A 19,792-nucleotide genomic window follows, 5' to 3' on the forward strand; every position below is an offset into this window, starting at 1 on the left:
TATAGATACACATCATGTGCAAAAAGAAACTATAACGTAAATGTATGCAGTATATAGGTCACCTGTTAATGTAGTCATCTTGCTTCACAAACACCGTAATTCCTACTGGCAACAAAATGCACCGTATGAGTTTACCACTCTGGTCACTTTTCTTCTAAACGTATTCAAACAGTCCTCGAAGGGTTATAGACTCCGCGGTAACGCGGCTCAAATATTTATTAATACGAACAGTTCAGCTGATAAGTTAAGACAAAGGCGGTATTTATATGAAAACGTTTCTCTTCGATGTAGAGAACTGCAGGCGTTCAATTGAAACGCTTCGGGATCGAGTCTGAATGACTTTGTTGAGGTAAGTAAGCAACTTAATTTTAGTTAACCGAAGACGGGGAATTTTAAGAAAGCATCAACGAAGAAAAAGATTTGATGCTATAAACAAAACGTGCTCTACGGTTAACAATACTTTGAGGCATACATAAGTTATATTTTGAGCACCCAGAAAAGGCTTTAATCCGATAGTTAACATGTGTCATCAGGAGGGAATGCTCGCCATTTAGATCGTACAGGTTTCGAATACATTTTAAAATATAATAAATAATTAAGAAGTGGTTGAGTAAAATTGAAACAAAAATTAAATACAAATGTGGTTGTCATGCCACATCGTTTAATACAGTTACTTATAAATCGACTTCTTAGAATAAGGCCTTATATCGTGAGTGGTCGACAAAATGATTCTATCCGTTCGAAACATTTTCAATAGCGTTTGTCCTTGGGTCAGAACATATCGATGTACGAAATTTCGACATGCAATGAAAACAGAAATACATGGAAAGACATTGGACAGACAGATGGACAGAGAAGTTTGGAATGTGACTCTGAGACGGTCGTTGTTATAACAAAAGGAGGGCCTATCTCAGGTCCTTCTGGCTGTTATGTATATCAAGTTTCTAGCATATAATCCTTCTTGAGCTTCTTTCATAACTTTGTAGAATTATTTATTATTTTTAATCATTTTTATATAAATCGGCGTTAAACCGAATGCATAAAAAGTTTTTGAAAGATTGAGAAAATTTACCAAAGAGCAGAAAAATTGGCCGGCAGTTGGTCCATTGTCCTGATTAAAAATGTAAATAGATAAATAAATTATGGCATCTCTAGCCGAAAGGAGCGCCAAAACACAATACAACACTTTGCATTCGCATTCCAATATAAAAATATGGTCACTTTAAAAACATATGGAATAAGCGAAAATTATTTTCAAAAGAATGAAATGAAAAATGCCTCATTCTAAGTTTATATGAAGATGATTATCGTCTAAGCGTAATGGAGTAGAACAAACGATATCGAAAGCTCAAATTGCATGAAAAGCGGATATTTGATCAAGTTGGAACGCTGCTCAGTAAGTGTATTAAGTTACTCCCAAATATCTAACTTAGATCCTTTTACGATCATCTGATGGAATTGAATGAAGCAGAATACAAGAGTACATATATGTATATACGAGACTTCAGGGGAATAATATTAGAATAAGTGGCTTTTTCAAATTTGATGTTTTGCGTTTTTCTTTCGATGCGAACTTGCCGCCATCTGATTATCATCTACTTTGAAATTAGAAAAAATTCTTGCGCAAAGCTATCACTAGTGATGAGATGACTTGAATTTATATGAATTTCAGTTTTTCGCTGATAAGGACTAGGAGTTTGATGAGTGCGGTCTCGTCAATGTTAATCGCTGAAGATCATAAAATCATTGGATTAAGTGAAAGTAATAAGTGAGAAATTAAAATCATTTCCTTATATAGAAACGGAACGAAATTTATTTTTGAATTTTGTTCGTTTGCTAATCTCTGTCTTTAACTTACCGATACACGGCTTTCCTTTAAATCCAAACTAAAGGCAAGTTGTTCTCGCATAAATGCATCAGGATAGTGACTCACTAAAAACGCTTCCTCTAATTCTTCTAATTGCCACGCATTGAAGTTAATGCGGCATCGACGTCTTCTCGAACTATTATTACTCTCGTTATCATCACATGTTGAAGCTAAAAAAAAAAAAAGAAAAGAAAACATGATTAAAGACTATTAACAGAATAATAGAATAAAGGGCACAGAGAAAGAAAAATTCGACACACAATATCGTTTCCTTACTACTACCTTCCTACCCCCACAATGATATAAATAATAAGCACTAATAGGCAAATAGACCTACAGGCTGCAAGTTTGCTGGAATTACTTTGGTATCAAGCTATTGCCAGTGCAAATTGTGTCATCATAGTTTATTAAAAATTGAACTTATTTGTATTCCCAAGGCTTACTTCTCGTACGAATAAATGCATGAGGAGTGGTTCAAGAAACGGTTCCACTCGATCCAAAAATATTCTACTTTCATTATATATGTCGCAGTAGTGGATGCTACTTATTTTCGTTAAGAATTCTAAAAAAAATTGCAATTTCTATTTTCTTCACATAAAGACGATTTTAAATGCCTTAAATAGGCAGGGGTCTCAGTGGTTTTCATAGCGTTTGTCCTTGCACCAGAAGAATAAAACACGTTTGTCTAATGCTAGAATTTCAACCGGTAAGAAAGCGTTCAGACAGATGGACACACATATTTAAATCGGTTTAGAAAATGATTCTAAATTGATCGGTCCCGTTAAAAAGGTTCATACCATACGTTCATACGAACTCAATATGCGCTGTATCGCAAGTGGTGTAGCATCTAAAAGTATTTATCTTACAATTGTTTATAACTGAAGCCGTTATTTAATTCAAAATATTTTACATAATGAGAAAAATAATTGTTTGAATATTGGATTCGTTGCGATATGTATTGGTGTTAGGAATACTTATTGCTACCAGATATCCAAGCTAGAAAAGAAAAGAACAGCTTTGGACATTTGTGTCTTTCACATGTGGTGCTGGGGCCGTCTATGGGCCAATTCCGTTTTCATATTTACATATTCGGTCCATTTTCATGAAACGATTACAACAAAAATCGTTCGCTACAAGACGAACAACCAAAAAAAAGCCATTAAAATCTTTGTAAAGTGCATATTTATTTGGTCAGTGTAAAAGACACTGCTTTTGCGTGTCTCGTGGGGACCAAAAAAAAATTGCTGCCATAAATGCTGCTCGTTTGCCACTTTGTTGCTAGAAAATATATTTTTGTCTTGTGATATGTGTTCGTATTAGGATGTCTAATGTGTAAAACAAAGCGCAGCTTCAAAGATGTATGCACTCTATAGACGGTCTTTGGGGCCATCTATGCACAAGTTTCGGTTTCATACTTACATAGCTAGTATATAAGATTTCTGCTTATTATCCGAACGATAGATTTAAAATTAGATTAAACCAAAACCAACCAATAAATTTTTATTTTATCGAGATTTTTTTTATTGAGATCGGTAGATTTGTAATTTGTTCGAGTCTATTTTAAAATTTATATCTCTCTCCCTTGCTAACGCTGTATTTATTAAGGAGACAGACGAAAGTTATATAAAGTCGCTTAGCCACAACATGAGGGGACATACATGAATTGTGGCCGCGCCCATTATGCTAATATATTTTGTCGCGCTACTATCGGATGCGATATACTCTGATAACATAGTTACGCCATATCTTTACAACTCATTTGAATTATTAAACGAATATAAATAAATTTTTAACTTTTCCGGTTCGCCATATCTACACTTCGAAATTCACTCGGTAAGGTCGTCCATAACAAAGCGGCATTTGGTAATGAGAAGTGTTATTTGTATAAATAAATGTTGTTTGTGTATAAATGTGTGTAAATATGCGTACTTATATTTAACATTTGTGGGCTGTTTACGCTGCCATTTTATTTATGATACGCTTACAGTCTGCCCTTGCACGTTAGGTTTTCCATTCTTACTACGTTTTACACCTTGTAACGCTACTGAGTATATTAAGTTTGTGCGGATAAAGCGACCTAAGATGGATTCTACTATTATTTTTCAAATTTAGTATGGGTTAGGATCGTTTCTGAAACAATTCCAATTTGTATGTCTGTCTGTTTCACTATTCGTCTTATATCTGCCCAAGTGTTTTCACGTTCAACCAATAGGCTGCAATTTTTATAACATTTTCCCGAAATATCCGATTGAAAATAGATTGAATCGGACCATTTCTTCGATCATTTCTCCCATTATACGGGAAAAATAGGTAAGCGATAAATCGATAAATCGCATACAATCGCAACTAACAAATCAATTTTCGTGAGTTCCAACTACAGTCAGTGCTCAGTCGATAAAGACTTAACACTTATCGATTTGGGCTGATTTTCTTCTCTCTTTCCCCCTCTGATCTCACTGGTTATCGCCATATTACAGATATAGGGGACATCTTCTAAGTAGCACGTAACATTAAAAAATTTAAAAAAATACAAAATTGATGTGAAAAGTTAAGAACGGATATATCAAAATTTTGAATCTCTTCCCATATAAGCGCCACTACGGAAAATAAGGCTTTAAATAGCGAAATTATGAACTTTTTTGTCAATTGTGAATCCGGTCCACACTTAATTGTTAATCTAACATGGAAATGAATTATATTAAGTTTGGACCGTATATATTAATTTTTTTCGCTTGCGACTCCTATAAAACTTTTTATTAAAAGTAAATAAGTCTTTATACGACGATAAGGTTTATTTTGTAAGAGGATAAAAAGAAAACTAAGTTTGCTGAATTCGGGCCATGTTAGTTCATGTTCATGGGATCCCTCCCATACAAAGTCTGCTTATGCCTTCACAAGGTATAATATCTGATGTTCGATCATTATGTAAAGATTGATGAATTGATGTTGCCTGTTTAATTGTTAGCCTGGCCCGACTATAACGTTGTTACTTGTTTTTTAATATTTTTTTTTTCTTTAAAAATTCACAAAAAATGAAGTGACTCTTGAATATCGGAAGGTTCAGTTTCGATGCGGTACAATTTGTTTCTTGTTTTCATAGTTAAGATTTCTTAGTAATTTACTATAGATATCCTGTTAGCATAAACTGTAAACAGACAAATCGAGTAATGTGAATAATTTTTTCAATGCAATAGAAAGAATTCAAAATTTCATGTTTATTGCGTTAGTTTCGATGTGGAGGGAGAATGGATGCAAAATTGAAAAGACAACGTTTTAAATGCCACCCGCAAAACAACAACAGTTCGGGTTATAGTAGATTTACCAGACTAGAAAACTGATATACATATGTCTACATATATGTGTATATATTAATATATAAACCTTAATACATATGTACTTTTTCACTAGCTAGGCATAAATCTTATAAACGACAAAGGAGACGTAACAGATATGCAAATAAGGTTAACGTAGAGGGACAGGTAGAGAAACCGAACTAGTTTACTTGTGTTGCTCTTTATAATAATTTTTAATTTCAAAGATCGTTAAGCAAACAAACTCAAGTGGAACCAAAAATTACGGAAAATAACGACAAACATTAACCAAAGAACGCCACCACCATCAGTACCGACACAGCCAATCACCATCGCCGCAACCACCGCTATTACGTAGGCAATCTGGTCTGGTCTTTTTGTAGCGCGTAACACGCGCCCAAAACAATCAGTTACAAAATCATTATGCAGTTTACTTGATAAGCTAAAGCAAAGGTTTTTTTTTTTTTTTTTTTCATTTTTTTTATTAAATTTTTTTGGTTAAAAAAAAAAAAAAAAAAAAAAAAAAAAAAACAACCCTCAAAATTATCTTCGAGCCTTAGTGTAAATGATATTTTCCCAAAGGGACATATTTTGTTTTTAAAATCATTTAAGAAAAGCAAAATGAAAAAAATCCGTTAAAAATCTAAAGTAACCAACAAAAAAAAAAAAAAAAAAAAAAAAAAAACAAATATAATAATAAATAAGTGAAAATCCTATCGAAAAAAATCGAATAGTCTTTATCCCCTAGCGAAGGGTATATTAAATTTTTTAAGCTGTACGCATAGTCACCTGAATTATATATAATAAGATGACCTCTTTTTTGTTATTCTTCTCTTTTTTCTCTCCAATTTTTACTAGCTTCAGTTTAAACCTCCCTGGACTTGAAGCGGACAATTTGCGATAATAATTGTAACCTTAAGAGCAAAAGTCCACTACATATACTAGCTAACAGCTTAAAAGTGAAAAGCCCCCTCCCCCCCAAACCTAACAATTACAAAATATATCGATATTAGAGAGCGAGAGAGATATTAGATTCGCTTCTAGTGCCTAAAGTTCTCTAACTAGGATTTTCAAAAGTAGTATTACTATCTTATCTTCTATCGTTAGCAATCTGAATGCAAGGTACCGAAGGATTCGTATCAAGCTGAAAATAACTCTATTCTGGCGTTGTTGCTCTTTTTTTTGCTTTCTCCATTATTTTATTTAGACAAGAATTCGCTTTATTATATCGTTTTATTAGCCATTATTGTGGGTCAGTCAATACTTACAATTTTCTGGGTGTTTTGTTGTTTTTCTTTTCTTCTTTTTTTTGCTGTTTTTTACATTTTTTATTGTTGATTCCATGGGTTAATTAGAAGCTTGTCAGACGAAAAGCTTTTTTTTCTTCTTCGTGAGAAATTTATAGCTTTTTACACAATAAATTTATAAAAAAAAATTATTTAGAAAATTTATTATCATCTAATTAGCGAACTCTTTTCTTTTTTTTGTTTTTTCACAAAAATTGTTAGCGTCGTTTTTTTCTTGATAGGTTTTGTTGTGTAACCAATTGCTTTTTGTGTGACAGTTGTGCGCTGGCACACTCCTCAATTTTGTTTTTTTTTTTTTTCTTTTTTTGCTTACTTGTTAACCCTGTCATGTTTTCGTGCTCTATCTCTCTTTTGTTATATTTAAGCAAAAAAAAAAAAAAATTTTTTTTCTTTAGATTTCATACCTCGACTTATGTTAGGCTTAGAAAGAGTGTTAAATGATTGATGACGGTTTGGCTTTGTAATGCACGTCACATAGCATGGAATAATTTACATTTTACTCGCAAAATTCTGGGAAATTGTTCTCATGTTAGTTAGTTAATGCTTTCGAAATGAAAAGTGAAAAAATATACTTTAAAACCGTCTCTTCACATGAAACTGAGATGCGACTATCGAGATTGAACCTTTTGTATTATGCTATATTCTATTATATAAAAATTGACAGAATTCGAGCTCAAAGGAAGCAGCTTATCTCTTAAATACTCATCACAATTTTTAACTGGCGTGAAGTTAGCCCACTGTCCACATAGCCCATATTTTTCTCTCTGCTAAAAGGTGGCCTATCTTCACATTTGGTTCGTGTCTCTCTCTCTCTCTCTCTCTCTGTCTGCTAAGGCAATTGTTAAGTGGACGTTATTGAAAGAATAACTGAAAATGATGAAAAAAATTAATATACAAATTAAAAATAAAAACCATCAGCCAGCATAAGTGAAAAAAGAAATCATTCTTGATAAAAAATTTGAACGAACTTGTGCCATTGCTGTTCTCCGCTATGTTTTAAACGCCAGCTCAAACCTATCAGGAAAACCTAATTTCATTACTACCTTCACCATTGGCTTGGTACAGCGCATATTAATCATCTTCACTTCAATTGCAACCTTAAGTAGGGGACATGACAATACATATATATATTTACATATATATTGATATTGTTTTTGCTGAAATGGCGAAAAAGCAATTTTAGAATCGAAAATCGGTAGTAATCACCCGAAAACGTTGAGAAAACAATTATCGATCGTCGACGTTAATGATTATTTTTAGAGAAATTGTAGATAAAGCTAGCGTGCGAATGATTGACTAAGCAATTTGTCCCCGTATTTTGGACACAGACTTTGCAATAAAAAATATTTTTTTAAAACTTTGCTGATGAACGTTTAACATCGTGGCAAGAAGGCATCGCTGCAATGCTTCAGTCCATATATTCATCGAACGCGGCCTACGTAATTGTCACCTCTTATTGAGGTTAAGGAGAACAATGAGCAGATAATGAATGAAGAAATAAATGTAAAATCACTGAAGCATTTGCAACTTACAACTAACTCACAGCGGACAATAGATAACAAAATTCCATATGACCGTGGAGGAAAGTGTACAGTGGGAACAAGTGTATTAATATCACTAAACAAGTTATGACAATTGGATTAACAAAGCCCTGAATAACAAAAAAATTTTATTTTTCTAATCAATTTCTCCTTTTTTTTTTTTTAACTCGAACACGCCTTTCTCAACATTTCTCAACATTTACATTTTCTATGTGGATAGAATTGACATCAGCGAGGGAAAAAGATTATTTTTTTTTTTTAATATATCATAAACATCTTATAACTTACTTACGAGTTAACAGAATTACTACTCCCTTATCTTTTCATGATGACTAGAACACCATGCATACCAATGGTATGTATTAAGTTGATTTGCGTTGAATTGTTCTAATGCCCAGCACCGAAGTATCGCGGTGTACTTACTTTGTTGAGACGTTTGCAACGCTTAGAAGGAAACACTTACAAGCTACATGCATTTTTGGATATAAATATTAAATTCTAAATTGATCCAGGTCTGTTTGTTTGTTTGCTCATATTATACCCTTCACAAGTCGCAATAATATGCGGCGACCATTGTGAAAACGCTGAAAAATCTTCTATGCAACTTGTTGTTGTGTTGAGAATGAGGCAAATCGAACAAGATCGAAACTCCTACTGCACGATAAATACGAAGAACATCTCCTTCAATAAAAATCCCCGAATATAGACATTAGGCAAGGGTTGACATCTGTAAAAAATGAAAAAAAAAAAAAAAATCGGCCATGCCCACTTCATTCAATTTCATAGAGATGCGAAGTTTTACTTAATCCCGTGTTTTTATTTATCTTTAAGATAAAGATGAAAGTGTGCGAAAAATTCGGCCACAATCGAATATAATTTGCTCAATTGTTTTTCCTTTCTTGCTCACTTTTATGGAACAGTTCTCTTAACTCAATTTATAAAGCAACCTGTCATCCGGAATTTTTTTTTGTGAGATTGGTTTTTAGCTAAAGTCCTTGTCATTATCCCCGACTGCATACTGATATGTTTGCAACGATTTTTATAAGCCTTACATTTGATTTCTAATCTGTTATTGTATATGTTTTGTAGAACTTTTGTTGGTAATTAATTCCATTGTCATTACGGCTTTTAAGAATAATTATTTATACACACACATACATACACATACAGGCAGAGAGAGGGAAAGAGAGAGAGAGAGAGAGAGAGAGAGAGAGAGAGAGAGAGAGAGAGACACGTCTGGTTTTGATCTCTATGAAGTGATCTATGATGTACCTATTATAGCGTTGCCGTAATGCGTTCTAATTTTACGCTTAATACGCTGTTGGTTATAAATGAAAAATTTTCCATTTTGTTTAGTAAATATCAGGTGCCTTCATAAACGAAGGTAATGATAGCCACTTGAATCTTTAAAGGATTTTTCCAATGTTTATTAGGTTTCTGCGAAATACCTTGCAGCAGCTGAACATATTTAGGTAATGTAGGTAAGCACTTAACTTAAGTGAGATATATATTTTAAGCTAAGAGAGCTCGCACATCAAACACAGATTTGCCTTCAACGACAAAAGTGCGAACAACGACCAAGTTGAAAAATATATTCTTTGTTCTTCAAAAAAAACCAAGGCATAAGATATGAGTTTAATAAATGAAATTGAAGATATTCCGGAGTTTCTCAATAAAGATAAATCCTTCGAGAGTGAAAATCTTGATTCAGGATGTTTATCAGATGCCTCTGACTCATCGCTCGATCTTCCCGGTAAGTCTATGCAACGAGATGGTAACGGCAGCGATAATGAAGACAAAAAACTAAATACTGCCATCAGTAAATTAATGACTGATTCCGGCTTTGAATCGCATAATGGAAACGAGGAGAAAGAAGTAAATGATGAGAAAATCGCTGAAAATGAAGCAAGAACCTTAATTAATACAGATCAGCCTTCAGTCAAGGAAGACTCATCAAAATCGTCGACTAACTGGACTGACTGGTATCAACAGGACGACGATGGTGATACCTTTTTGCATTTAGCCTGCATTATGAAAGATGAAAATCTAGTTAAAACAATCTTATCTAAGACTCCTCACTCTTGCCTATACGATATCCTTAACGATGATTGCCAGGCGCCATTGCATTTGGCCGCCCTAACTAAACGACCAAATATTTTGAGAATGTTGCTGCTGGCGGGAGCTGATCCAACCGTACGCGATCGTCGAGGTAATACAGCATTACATCTTGCTTGTCGGTCTGGCGTGGTAGAATGCGTTGATTCTTTGATTAAACCATTTTATAAAGATGAGATAGAGGAAGCTTCGCATCAATATGAGCATCGAAATTTTTCTATTCCTCTCTCTCAAGATTTAGATCTTCGCAACTACAACGGCGAGAGCTGTGTTCATGTAGCCGCCAAACTGGGATTCATCGACATCTTGCATCGTCTCGTTTCGCATGGAGCTGATATCAATGCCAGAGAAAAGAAATGCGGACGTACACCTTTACATATTGCCATCGAACGCGGCAATGAAATATTAACGGAATTTTTATTGAACGAATGTAATAAAAAAATAGATTTGGAAGCGATTACTTTTGGTGGTTTAACAGCTTATCAAGTAGCCGGTAAACTTGAAAAATTGGATTTGCAAAACATGTTGGAAAAATGCGGGGCCGAGATATTGCAAGTACCGCAAAGTGAACAATACAACAGCGATTCGGAATCAGACTCGGAATCGGATGATACTACGGATAATGCGAGTGATCCTGCGTCTGGTTTACCCGTTTTCGAAGATGGCCATATCAAAATAGCAGACGCTTTAATAGTCGGACCTCTCTAATTCAATGTACTTTGCATGTACGAAGATGCCTAAATACGCGGTGCTTTTGCTTAATTCTTTTAAAATCAACAGTTTTATAGCGTATGTACGAATTCAAAAATTTGCAAACATATAAACAAAATACATAGACACATAGATAAGATACACATATTGACGCACAAGATATGAACCCATGAAAATTGAGAACATTTAAATAAATTTGAAGAGATCTCTAAGTGAGATAAGCAAGCAATCAGTGAAAGGCACTTTTGCCGGATCATAAAAGAAGAAGAAGAATGTGTGGAATCAATAAATTAGTATTTTTTTTATTTTTTTTTTAAATTTTGATTACCTGTGAACAGTTTTCCGAAATGAATTGTGACTTTGCTGAAATCATCTCCGGTTAAACAATTTTAGTATATTCCGATTTTGAGGAGATTCACAAAATGCGCAGCAGATGCGCTTTATTTAATCGTTAATCCGTACAAAGTTCCTGAGTTAGAGCAGTCAGGTAGTCGGTTTATTAGAGCCTACTTACAAACAAAGGTAACTAACTACAATTTCGAAACAAACTTTGCAATACATTTTGTTCGATTAATTACCGAATGTGGAAATGTAGAAATTTAATTGATGTCCGAACTATGCCCTAAATGTCAGTCGTTTTTTTTTTTGTTATTTCGACCTTTGTTTACAAGAAGGTTTTTTCCGTTCTTTTTTTTTTTTTTAATTTCTTGATATAATGAATCATATTAGACAGCATATCTACAAACACAAAAACTATGAGTAATTGATGTAATGATGTTAAATGAATCAACTGATTACAACAGTGCAGGTATTTGAAATGCAAAGACAATAAATCGCAAATGCTTGTTACTATCGTTTATTATAGATTATTATCAAAGAGCATTATCTACGGAATCTATTAATACATGTATATTCGTCTACACTAATAAATACATATGCTTCGATTTGGGACGAGATTGCTAAACAAGTTCGCACATGTATGTACTTCTCGATAATATTTGAGAAATCTCGCATATTTGAATATATCTGCTTTTAGAGTAAAGAGAATAGAAAAAAAGATAATCTTTTAAAAGCTAAAATAATAATGAATATGGAAAATGTAAGAATGTATGAATTAGAGGAGAGAAATATGTCGCAAACACAGGCATTTTCTACACGAATAAGGTCTATTTATTTTTTTTTTCAAATCCAAAATAATATAACACGAATATGAAAAAGTCCACTCAAAACACTATAAAGTTTTCTTAGCGACCACCAATTATTTGTATAGATTTTTCAACATAATACGAATATAAGGCTATATCGTAATCAATTCATTTGCCTTTGAGTGCCAATACGTTAAGTACTAGCTAGATATGAAAAGTTGTTTGTCATTATTTCAAGTCCTTAGGGCCCTTATTAAATGCAATATTTAGCGACATCGCAATCAATATCTCTTCAAGTTTTAAATTATAGGGCAAGTGTGAAAAGTTCGCAAGCCATATACAATTTTCTTACTTACTTACTATTAATTATTCCGATAACTTATTCGTACTTTCTTCATTTAAATTTATGGCCCATCAAATATTTCTGTCGAGCAAAGGGTTTTCCCGGCATATAATGTCTTTAAAATATTTCATCATTTTTCGTATCACTGGTACTGGTATTTTTACACCTATCACCAAAAAAAAGGGAGATGTTCGGAGCATATGCTCATTTTGTTAAAATGACTGCTGCAAGAGATGCTATAAAGTGCATATGTATTATTGATTAGGATCAAATCGTGAATCAACTTAGGCAAGAGTGTCTGTCTGTCCGTTTGACACACCGCCAATCGCAAAATTTGAAATATCGGCTAAATTATTCGCAAAAATTTGCGTAGCTTCGTGCACACAGGCTAATATAGAAAATGAATGATATCATCAGTCAAGGGACCCGCCTATAATGCATCATCAATTGAGAAAACCTTTGCTGCAAAAGACCGGGAAGCGTCAGCGTTTTCAGTTTTTTTTTTTTTTTTTTTTTTGCGTGTTTACGATATAGATTGTAGATACAAAATATTCGGCCACAACTGACTATAATATTTTCACTTAATTAAAATTGAAATTTATTATGTAAAATTCTTTGTTATAACCATTAATAAAAGTTACCATCTCATGAAATGGTAGTTGCAAGCTGCTCGCTGTTTGATTCTAAATAAGGGATTTGTTTGGGAAAATTATCGAATAAAAGAATTTACGACTACGGAAGGATTAAAGATTTCTTTTAAGAGACGGCAGTCGTTTAAGTAAATAAAGAAGAAAGCAATAGTATCAAATTGTGAGTAAAACTGGGCGTATCATTTAGGGATAGGTATCTACGTAAAGTATCTAATAGTCTGCCTAGCCCGACTATAATATTTTCATTTGTTTTTAATATAATAAAATAAGGTATTGTATGGAAGGCAATCGCCGAAGTGATTCGATCCCATCCGTTTTCAATATGATTCTTTCTTAGGTTAAAACATGTCAATGCACTAAATTTCATCATAACATTTCAACCGATCTGTCGATTGAACGCAAAAAATATGAACCGGCAAACAAGCTTAAATCAATTCAGAAATTGATTTGGATTCAATCGTAAAAACATATTGTCTTTCTTATAGTGTAGTATACGGTCAGAATATCATGAAATTTTGGCACTTATCAGTTGAAGCTTGATGCTATCGAACCATCACATGGGTTCCATCAATAGTTATTCCAGGTCTTTGTGTCATCCTACATTGAATATTGAACTTATTGTTATATTGTAACATAGTATGTCAGGTTTAGCTTCCCTCTTAAGTCGTTTTGGGCAGCATTACATATAACCGCACAAATTTCATACATCTTGCACTACGCGCAGTATAGAGTATAGAGTAGTGCGTTGAATTGTTATTGGGCTGAGGCGGTGATGTTTTCCAAGCTTGCTTGAAAATCGGTGTATTTGTAATAAAGACCCTTTGTCATTGCCCCTCTGGAGATTCCTATGTCCAAAACGTGTTATACTTTGGTTGAGCAATTGTTGATAAAATCGACGAAACTGAGGAGGATCGACACGATGCAGATCAAAACATTCGGGATTAAAAAATACATTTAAAACAGTCCCAAATGGCTTGGTCCCGCGTGAGTTAACAGTGAAAAATTGAAAGAGAGGGCGATGAGAAAGAATATAAGTCACATTTGGGAACAAAGTCTGAAAAAGATGGTATTTCGACATAGATGAAGCTGCACAAATAGTGGCAAAGAGCGAGTTGCTGTTAAACAAAGCTTTGTGTTTGGTGGAATTGTAAAGGAATTGTGCATCACGATATGGTTTAACCTGACTCGGTGATTGATTACACTTACACAATTATCAGTAAGCAATTATCGTCAAGCTATTTGGACAAGCGTTTAACAAGACCCAGCAATCGCAGTTTGCATTTTCCAATTTATTTGAACGAAAGAGAAAAGAACGAAAGCTTCTTGCATTTTTTTTAGATATAGTTTCATAAAATTTAATATGAACCATGTAACCAAATTATCTACGTTAGATTGAAGGAGATACATGTGCGGTTTAGGATCGTCAATGTACCTTAAGATGGTGGTTGGGTTTAATCATCCAAAGGAGATCATTGATGTATAGGAAGAATGAAAAGTGTTCTAAGTGGGCCGTTTCATTATGAAATATATATAAAGAATGTATGCGAAAAGCAAAGACGAGTCTGTCTTGATAGGACATAGGAAACGAAAAAGTTGTGCAGAACCCCCTGAATAATTTCTTTTCGAATCCGCACATATTCTCGTATCTTTCTTTTCATCTATCTTAGCTGTAGTAATTGCTTATTTTAGCCACTAACCCCGATAATATATTCGACAAGAGAATTACACTTTAAAAAATTTTCATAAAATCATAAGATTCCTACTCGCAATAAGCGGTATTTGATACAGAAAATCATATTTATATATATATATATATATATATATATATATGAAGCTCTACATGAATGTGTACAAGACAAATTTACGTAAAAGAACAACAACTAAAAATTACAACGTGTACGCAGAGAATATAAAAAGAAAAGTTGGCCAATCCGACCAGCAAAATAACAATCAAAGTCGAGAAGTCAACAATGACAATGATTTAGATAATTTTATTTATTATGCCCTAGAGGAATGGTCTATATGAATAAACATACATGAGCTTGGTGTGCATGCATGAGTGTACTTGAAAACATACGCATTAACATTTCATATGGTTTCTGAAAAAAAGAGCTGAATCGACTCCCCATTGATTTTATGTTTCAAGTGTTTCAAGTACAAGGAGGGTTGTTTTGAATGTATACGGCATATATTGGTGAGAGATCGCTTAATATTTTCGGTCAATGTCTGAACAAGAGAGAACATCATATAACAATTTTTGCTTTTGCATGTAAAGGTCGCAGATGTGACTGTTATATCAGTAAAATCACGCATGTAAGTAAACGAATAAAAATAGTCTTCGCAAGTGCATAACAAACATTTTTGTATGCATATCACGTCTCCTTTTGCGGTTACCTTGAAAAATTTACAATAGAATCATAAAAACGAAAAAATTTAATTCAGATGAAGTCCAATTTTTAAATACCTGTCACGGGCCAAATACAATTTGCAGTTGCATGGATACATAAATAGGATACATTTGGCTCACTTCAGTTGCGTTTTTTTTTCCTTCCTGGCACAAATTAACAATATCTCTATAAGAATTAACGCAACACCAGTAATTCATTTAACAAACAAAAGAATAAAGAATGGAGAATAACTTCATCACAAGTTTTCCAAGCTCGACGAATCTTTACAACTTTCGGATAGTTTTTATTGCATGCATTTTTTGCCTCAATCACTTAATCACTTTTAATTTCTTTGTACATAACTTAAATTATATTTAAAAATTGGAATAGTATTTTAAATATTTGTGTTTATTACTATGGTGAAGTATGTGCTATTTATATGCCCACGGCTGTGTATACAAGCGTTGGGAGATTAAATGAAAAGCGATTTGCTTGTGTGTATCGTCTTTTTATAAAGTCATGTTCTTATATAATTTCGAAGCAGTCTGCAGATTATTTTTTCTCAAATCAATTCAGAATTTAATACTAATCCAGAGTATACCATAGACTCTAAAGTATCTGTAAAGCCTATCCCTGTGTGTTGCAGAAGAGTCAAAAAAGTGAATATATCTCCATCCTTTGGTGGTGATGTAAGAATTGTAAGATATTTAGTCTTTGTTTAGAAGGTACTTTTTTATTGAAGTTGCCACAAGAAACCTGAAATCTGTCAAGAGTTTCGTTTCATTTATATCCACCGCTAAAGCGTAGCAAATTTATCTCCTTTAGCGGTTTTTTTTATCGGACTTGACGTCTCACATCTCGTCTTTTTGCAAGTAATATTCATGACGTCATCTAATTAATATTGGGAGGGGCACATGGTAAAGATTAGATATTGCACAGTACGGAATACTTATATGAAGAGAATTTGACATTTGATTTTTTTTTATGTACTCATACCAGTATAAGTTGCCGAGTAGGGAAGAATCGCGGCAATCTTAAGTAAGAAGCTTCAACTTTTTATATCATGCTATAAAAGATATCGCATGAAAACTTTGCGCAAGTGTTCGTTAGGAGGATTTGCTGCCCAAAATTCTCGCATTATTTTCAATTTTTATTTATTAATTTGGGAGATGGTGACACGGCCACAAGGTGAATATGAACTTTGTTTTTATTATTAACTATTTATCATAAGAACTGCGGTCTCTCTTTTGATCCTTCGCGTGGACCAGCAACGCGGACAAATAAGACGAACTTCGTTAATTTGACTTTTGTTTGCTCGTCTGAATTTCCGCTTATGCACTTTTCTATAGTCACTAGTCTGTACATAACGCTAGTGAGTATTAAGAAATTTAACTCAAGTTGAACGTAACTCCATTCGATCTAGTTTAGTTTATTGAAAAAGGTACCAAATAATTCAAGCCTAATCCTGATGCATCCCCAGTCATCTCTTACACCGAGGAAATGCGCACCTCGACTTGTTTACATCATTTTGGATTTTTTTCAATCAATTATCTTTTCATATCCATCATCGAATAGTCAGAGATGAATTTATTTTCTTAAAACCTGTGCAACACCTAGAAGGAAGCCTCAGAGATTCCATAAAGTCTACATATAATTGGTTAGCATATAAATCTTCTATACTTCTAGATATATCCGTCTGTCCAACGGTTTGTTTATTGCTTTGCTAAGCGTACCTACCATCGCGAAAATGGAAATGCCTGCTTCAAATTTGGCAGAAACTTTGAAAGTCGTTGCACGCAAATTGATATTGAAATTGGCGAATGGATTGAGTAATTGTCGGCCTTTTCTGTCCATAAATTGTAATAGACACACGATATAATATTGCAGAGGATGAAAATTTAAATTTTCTTTTTTCTGTGAGCATAAAAGATAATTTTCTTACTTTTTTATACCCACCACTGTAAGATGGGGGTGTACTGTGTATGTAACACGCAAAAGAAACCTTCACAGACCCTATAAAGTATATATACTCTTGATCAGCGTGAAACTCTGAGTTGATTTTGCCATGTCTGTCCGTCAGTGTGTCTGTGTGGTGCGTGTTGTTAGCACTCTCCTGATCGGAAAAATGATGAAATGAACGATTTCGAATTTGGCAGGAACATTGGAAGTTTCTGCACGCAGGTTTGTATTGAAAATGGGTCAACTTGGTGCGAGCAGAAGCGCGCATAAACTGCACGCAACTCGGTTTTTTTTCACAAAAATTTTTGGATTTTTGCGAGAATCGGCCTCCGCCGAATATAACTTTCTTACTTATTTTTGTATTTGAAAGGGAATGAAAGATGATGCTTGTTGAACAGAAATTTCATAAAGTCTTTTAAGTAACGATTTTATTTCCTAAAATCTCATGGCAAATATATATATTCACCGGAATTTATCAAAGAAAATTTTCGGGCTTTTTTAGACACTCTTAAGGTCAATTTAAGAAACTTTAACTTTTTAATTTAATTTTCACGATTTGCAAAATTTTAATTCGAAACACTTAGAAGTCAGAAGAACAAAGCGAAGTGTGAGCTAAGAAGGTTACATTGATTAATAATAGAGGCTAAATAATATGTTATAATAACTTTGTGAAGTGTTTTTCTGGATTCAAGCAAGAAAAAGAAAACAAGATAGAGGTGGACTCCGATGGGAGTAAATATTTTGAAATAATCACGGGCGTTGCGACATCAGAACTATAAAAGCTTTTATGGACATCAATGACATTTAGTCGATCGTATGACCGAGAATTTCATAGTTAACTCAAGTGAGTTTCTTATTATGTTTACTCTCTATCTATCTGTCTATGTAAATATGTGTTATTTAAGGTAAGAATGAAAAAAAAAAAAAAAAAAAAAAAAAAAAATTAAAAGAAATTTAAATTTCATGTTGCATGTATCTACGTATATGCCTGGGTTGTTATCTATGTGTAAATATCCATAATAATAGGTCTGGCAAATTGTTCCGCTAGTTTGGCAAATTGACCAAACCTCTTTTTGGCTCCGTCATAAATTACAAGGTTTAGGTTAACTTAACACACACACACACGCACACACACACACAGTATATATATATATATATATATATATTTATATAGAAATAAACCTGCCAGACTACGTTATATATTAGCATATAACATATATATAAATACCGTAATTCTCTCTCTCTCTCTTTACTACTTTACATATACACATTACGAATTTTACAAAATATACTAACAAACATTCGTATACCTATAGTTTTGCTCCTTTATATATATGCAAATACATTCACGAAATGCATACACCGCTCGTGCCCTACGAAATGTGTGTGCATAAATAGACTTTAATTGTTTGCAATTATTTTAGAATGAAGAGTTTTGTAAAACTTAAAATACAACCACAAACAAAGGTATCACCATTCCAGCGTTTTATATGATAATCATACGGCTCCTTACACCCAACCCCCAATTATGCCAGCCGACTGCGTTTCTTACCAAACGTGTACTGCTACAATTTTAATGTAAATGTTCAAATTTCAGTAGTTTAATTACTCTTGATGTAATGCTAAACATTGCAAATACATTAATTTAAATACATACATATATATATTATATGCATGTAGACCTGTCTACAAGTAACTAAGAAAATTGTAGTCATCTTGCGGATGAATTTTGGATAATTACCATTCAGAGTAATTGGGGGCGTGCGTGTAAACCGGCCGGATACACTCTGTGATCGTATACAATGCTTTTGATTCTATGACACATTCCAGTGTCCCTTGAATATTCAATTTTTTAAAGTCTCTTATTTAATTGGTGATAATACAACGCTTTTATAAAATTCAAAAAAGCTTTTAGAAAACTTAAGATCAGCATTTGCGTTAACTGTCTATGCTGTACGTAGTAAAGCGAGAAAGCGAAATGGCGTAGGAGAGCGAGAGATAGAGTGCGAAAAAGAGTGAAAAGGGGCAAGGTAGGTAGAGTGAAGGCAGTAACAAAGATAAGGTAGACCGGGGGAAGTAGTGAGATGGCTGGCGGCGGAGATAAGATCGGTTGAGGGCGAATGGGGTGCGGGGAAAGGGGAGGGGGGGGGGGGGGGGGTAAGAAAATCCCGTGGAAATGGCATGAAATTAACTGACTAATCTTCGAACTTATGAAGTAAATGTGTCTGCGGTCAGCATTTCTTGAGACAAGTTCAAGTAAGTTGATATCTCCAAAAGGTAGTCTTCACGAGACTGTATTATTCGAAATTTGTTGCGAGACACCTTTTTACGTACCGAACAGACCCGGGATATAAGATTCGCGACAAAAAAATCGTTATCCGCGCGTCCGTGTTTCAATGCAGTAGACCATTCCTTGGAGCAGTTATTTCATGAAGTTCTCTAGACTTACGTCCGCT

At 33.8% G+C, this 19,792-nt stretch overlaps 2 protein-coding genes across 2 annotated transcripts in view; one reads left to right on the forward strand and one right to left on the reverse strand.

The window, feature by feature from the left end:
* The window catches only part of LOC119637196 (homeobox protein unc-4-like), a 78,995-nt gene that overhangs the window by 11,757 nt on the left and 47,446 nt on the right, over positions 1 to 19,792 (reverse strand). Inside the window, exon 3 of the mRNA XM_038033050.1 lies at positions 1,859 to 2,037. Coding sequence (XP_037888978.1) covers positions 1,859 to 2,037 — 179 coding nt within the window. The remainder of the gene's footprint in view (positions 1 to 1,858; positions 2,038 to 19,792) is intronic.
* Positions 9,617 to 11,043, forward strand: LOC119637134 (NF-kappa-B inhibitor cactus-like). The gene has a single exon (XM_038032974.1). The coding sequence runs from the start codon at positions 9,656 to 9,658 to the stop codon at positions 10,847 to 10,849; it is 1,194 nt and encodes a 397-aa protein (XP_037888902.1). The 5' UTR covers positions 9,617 to 9,655; the 3' UTR covers positions 10,850 to 11,043.

This window comes from Glossina fuscipes, unplaced genomic scaffold (assembly GCF_014805625.2).
Source record: "Glossina fuscipes isolate IAEA_lab_2018 unplaced genomic scaffold, Yale_Gfus_2 43, whole genome shotgun sequence".
Taxonomy (NCBI): Eukaryota; Metazoa; Arthropoda; class Insecta; order Diptera; family Glossinidae; genus Glossina; species Glossina fuscipes.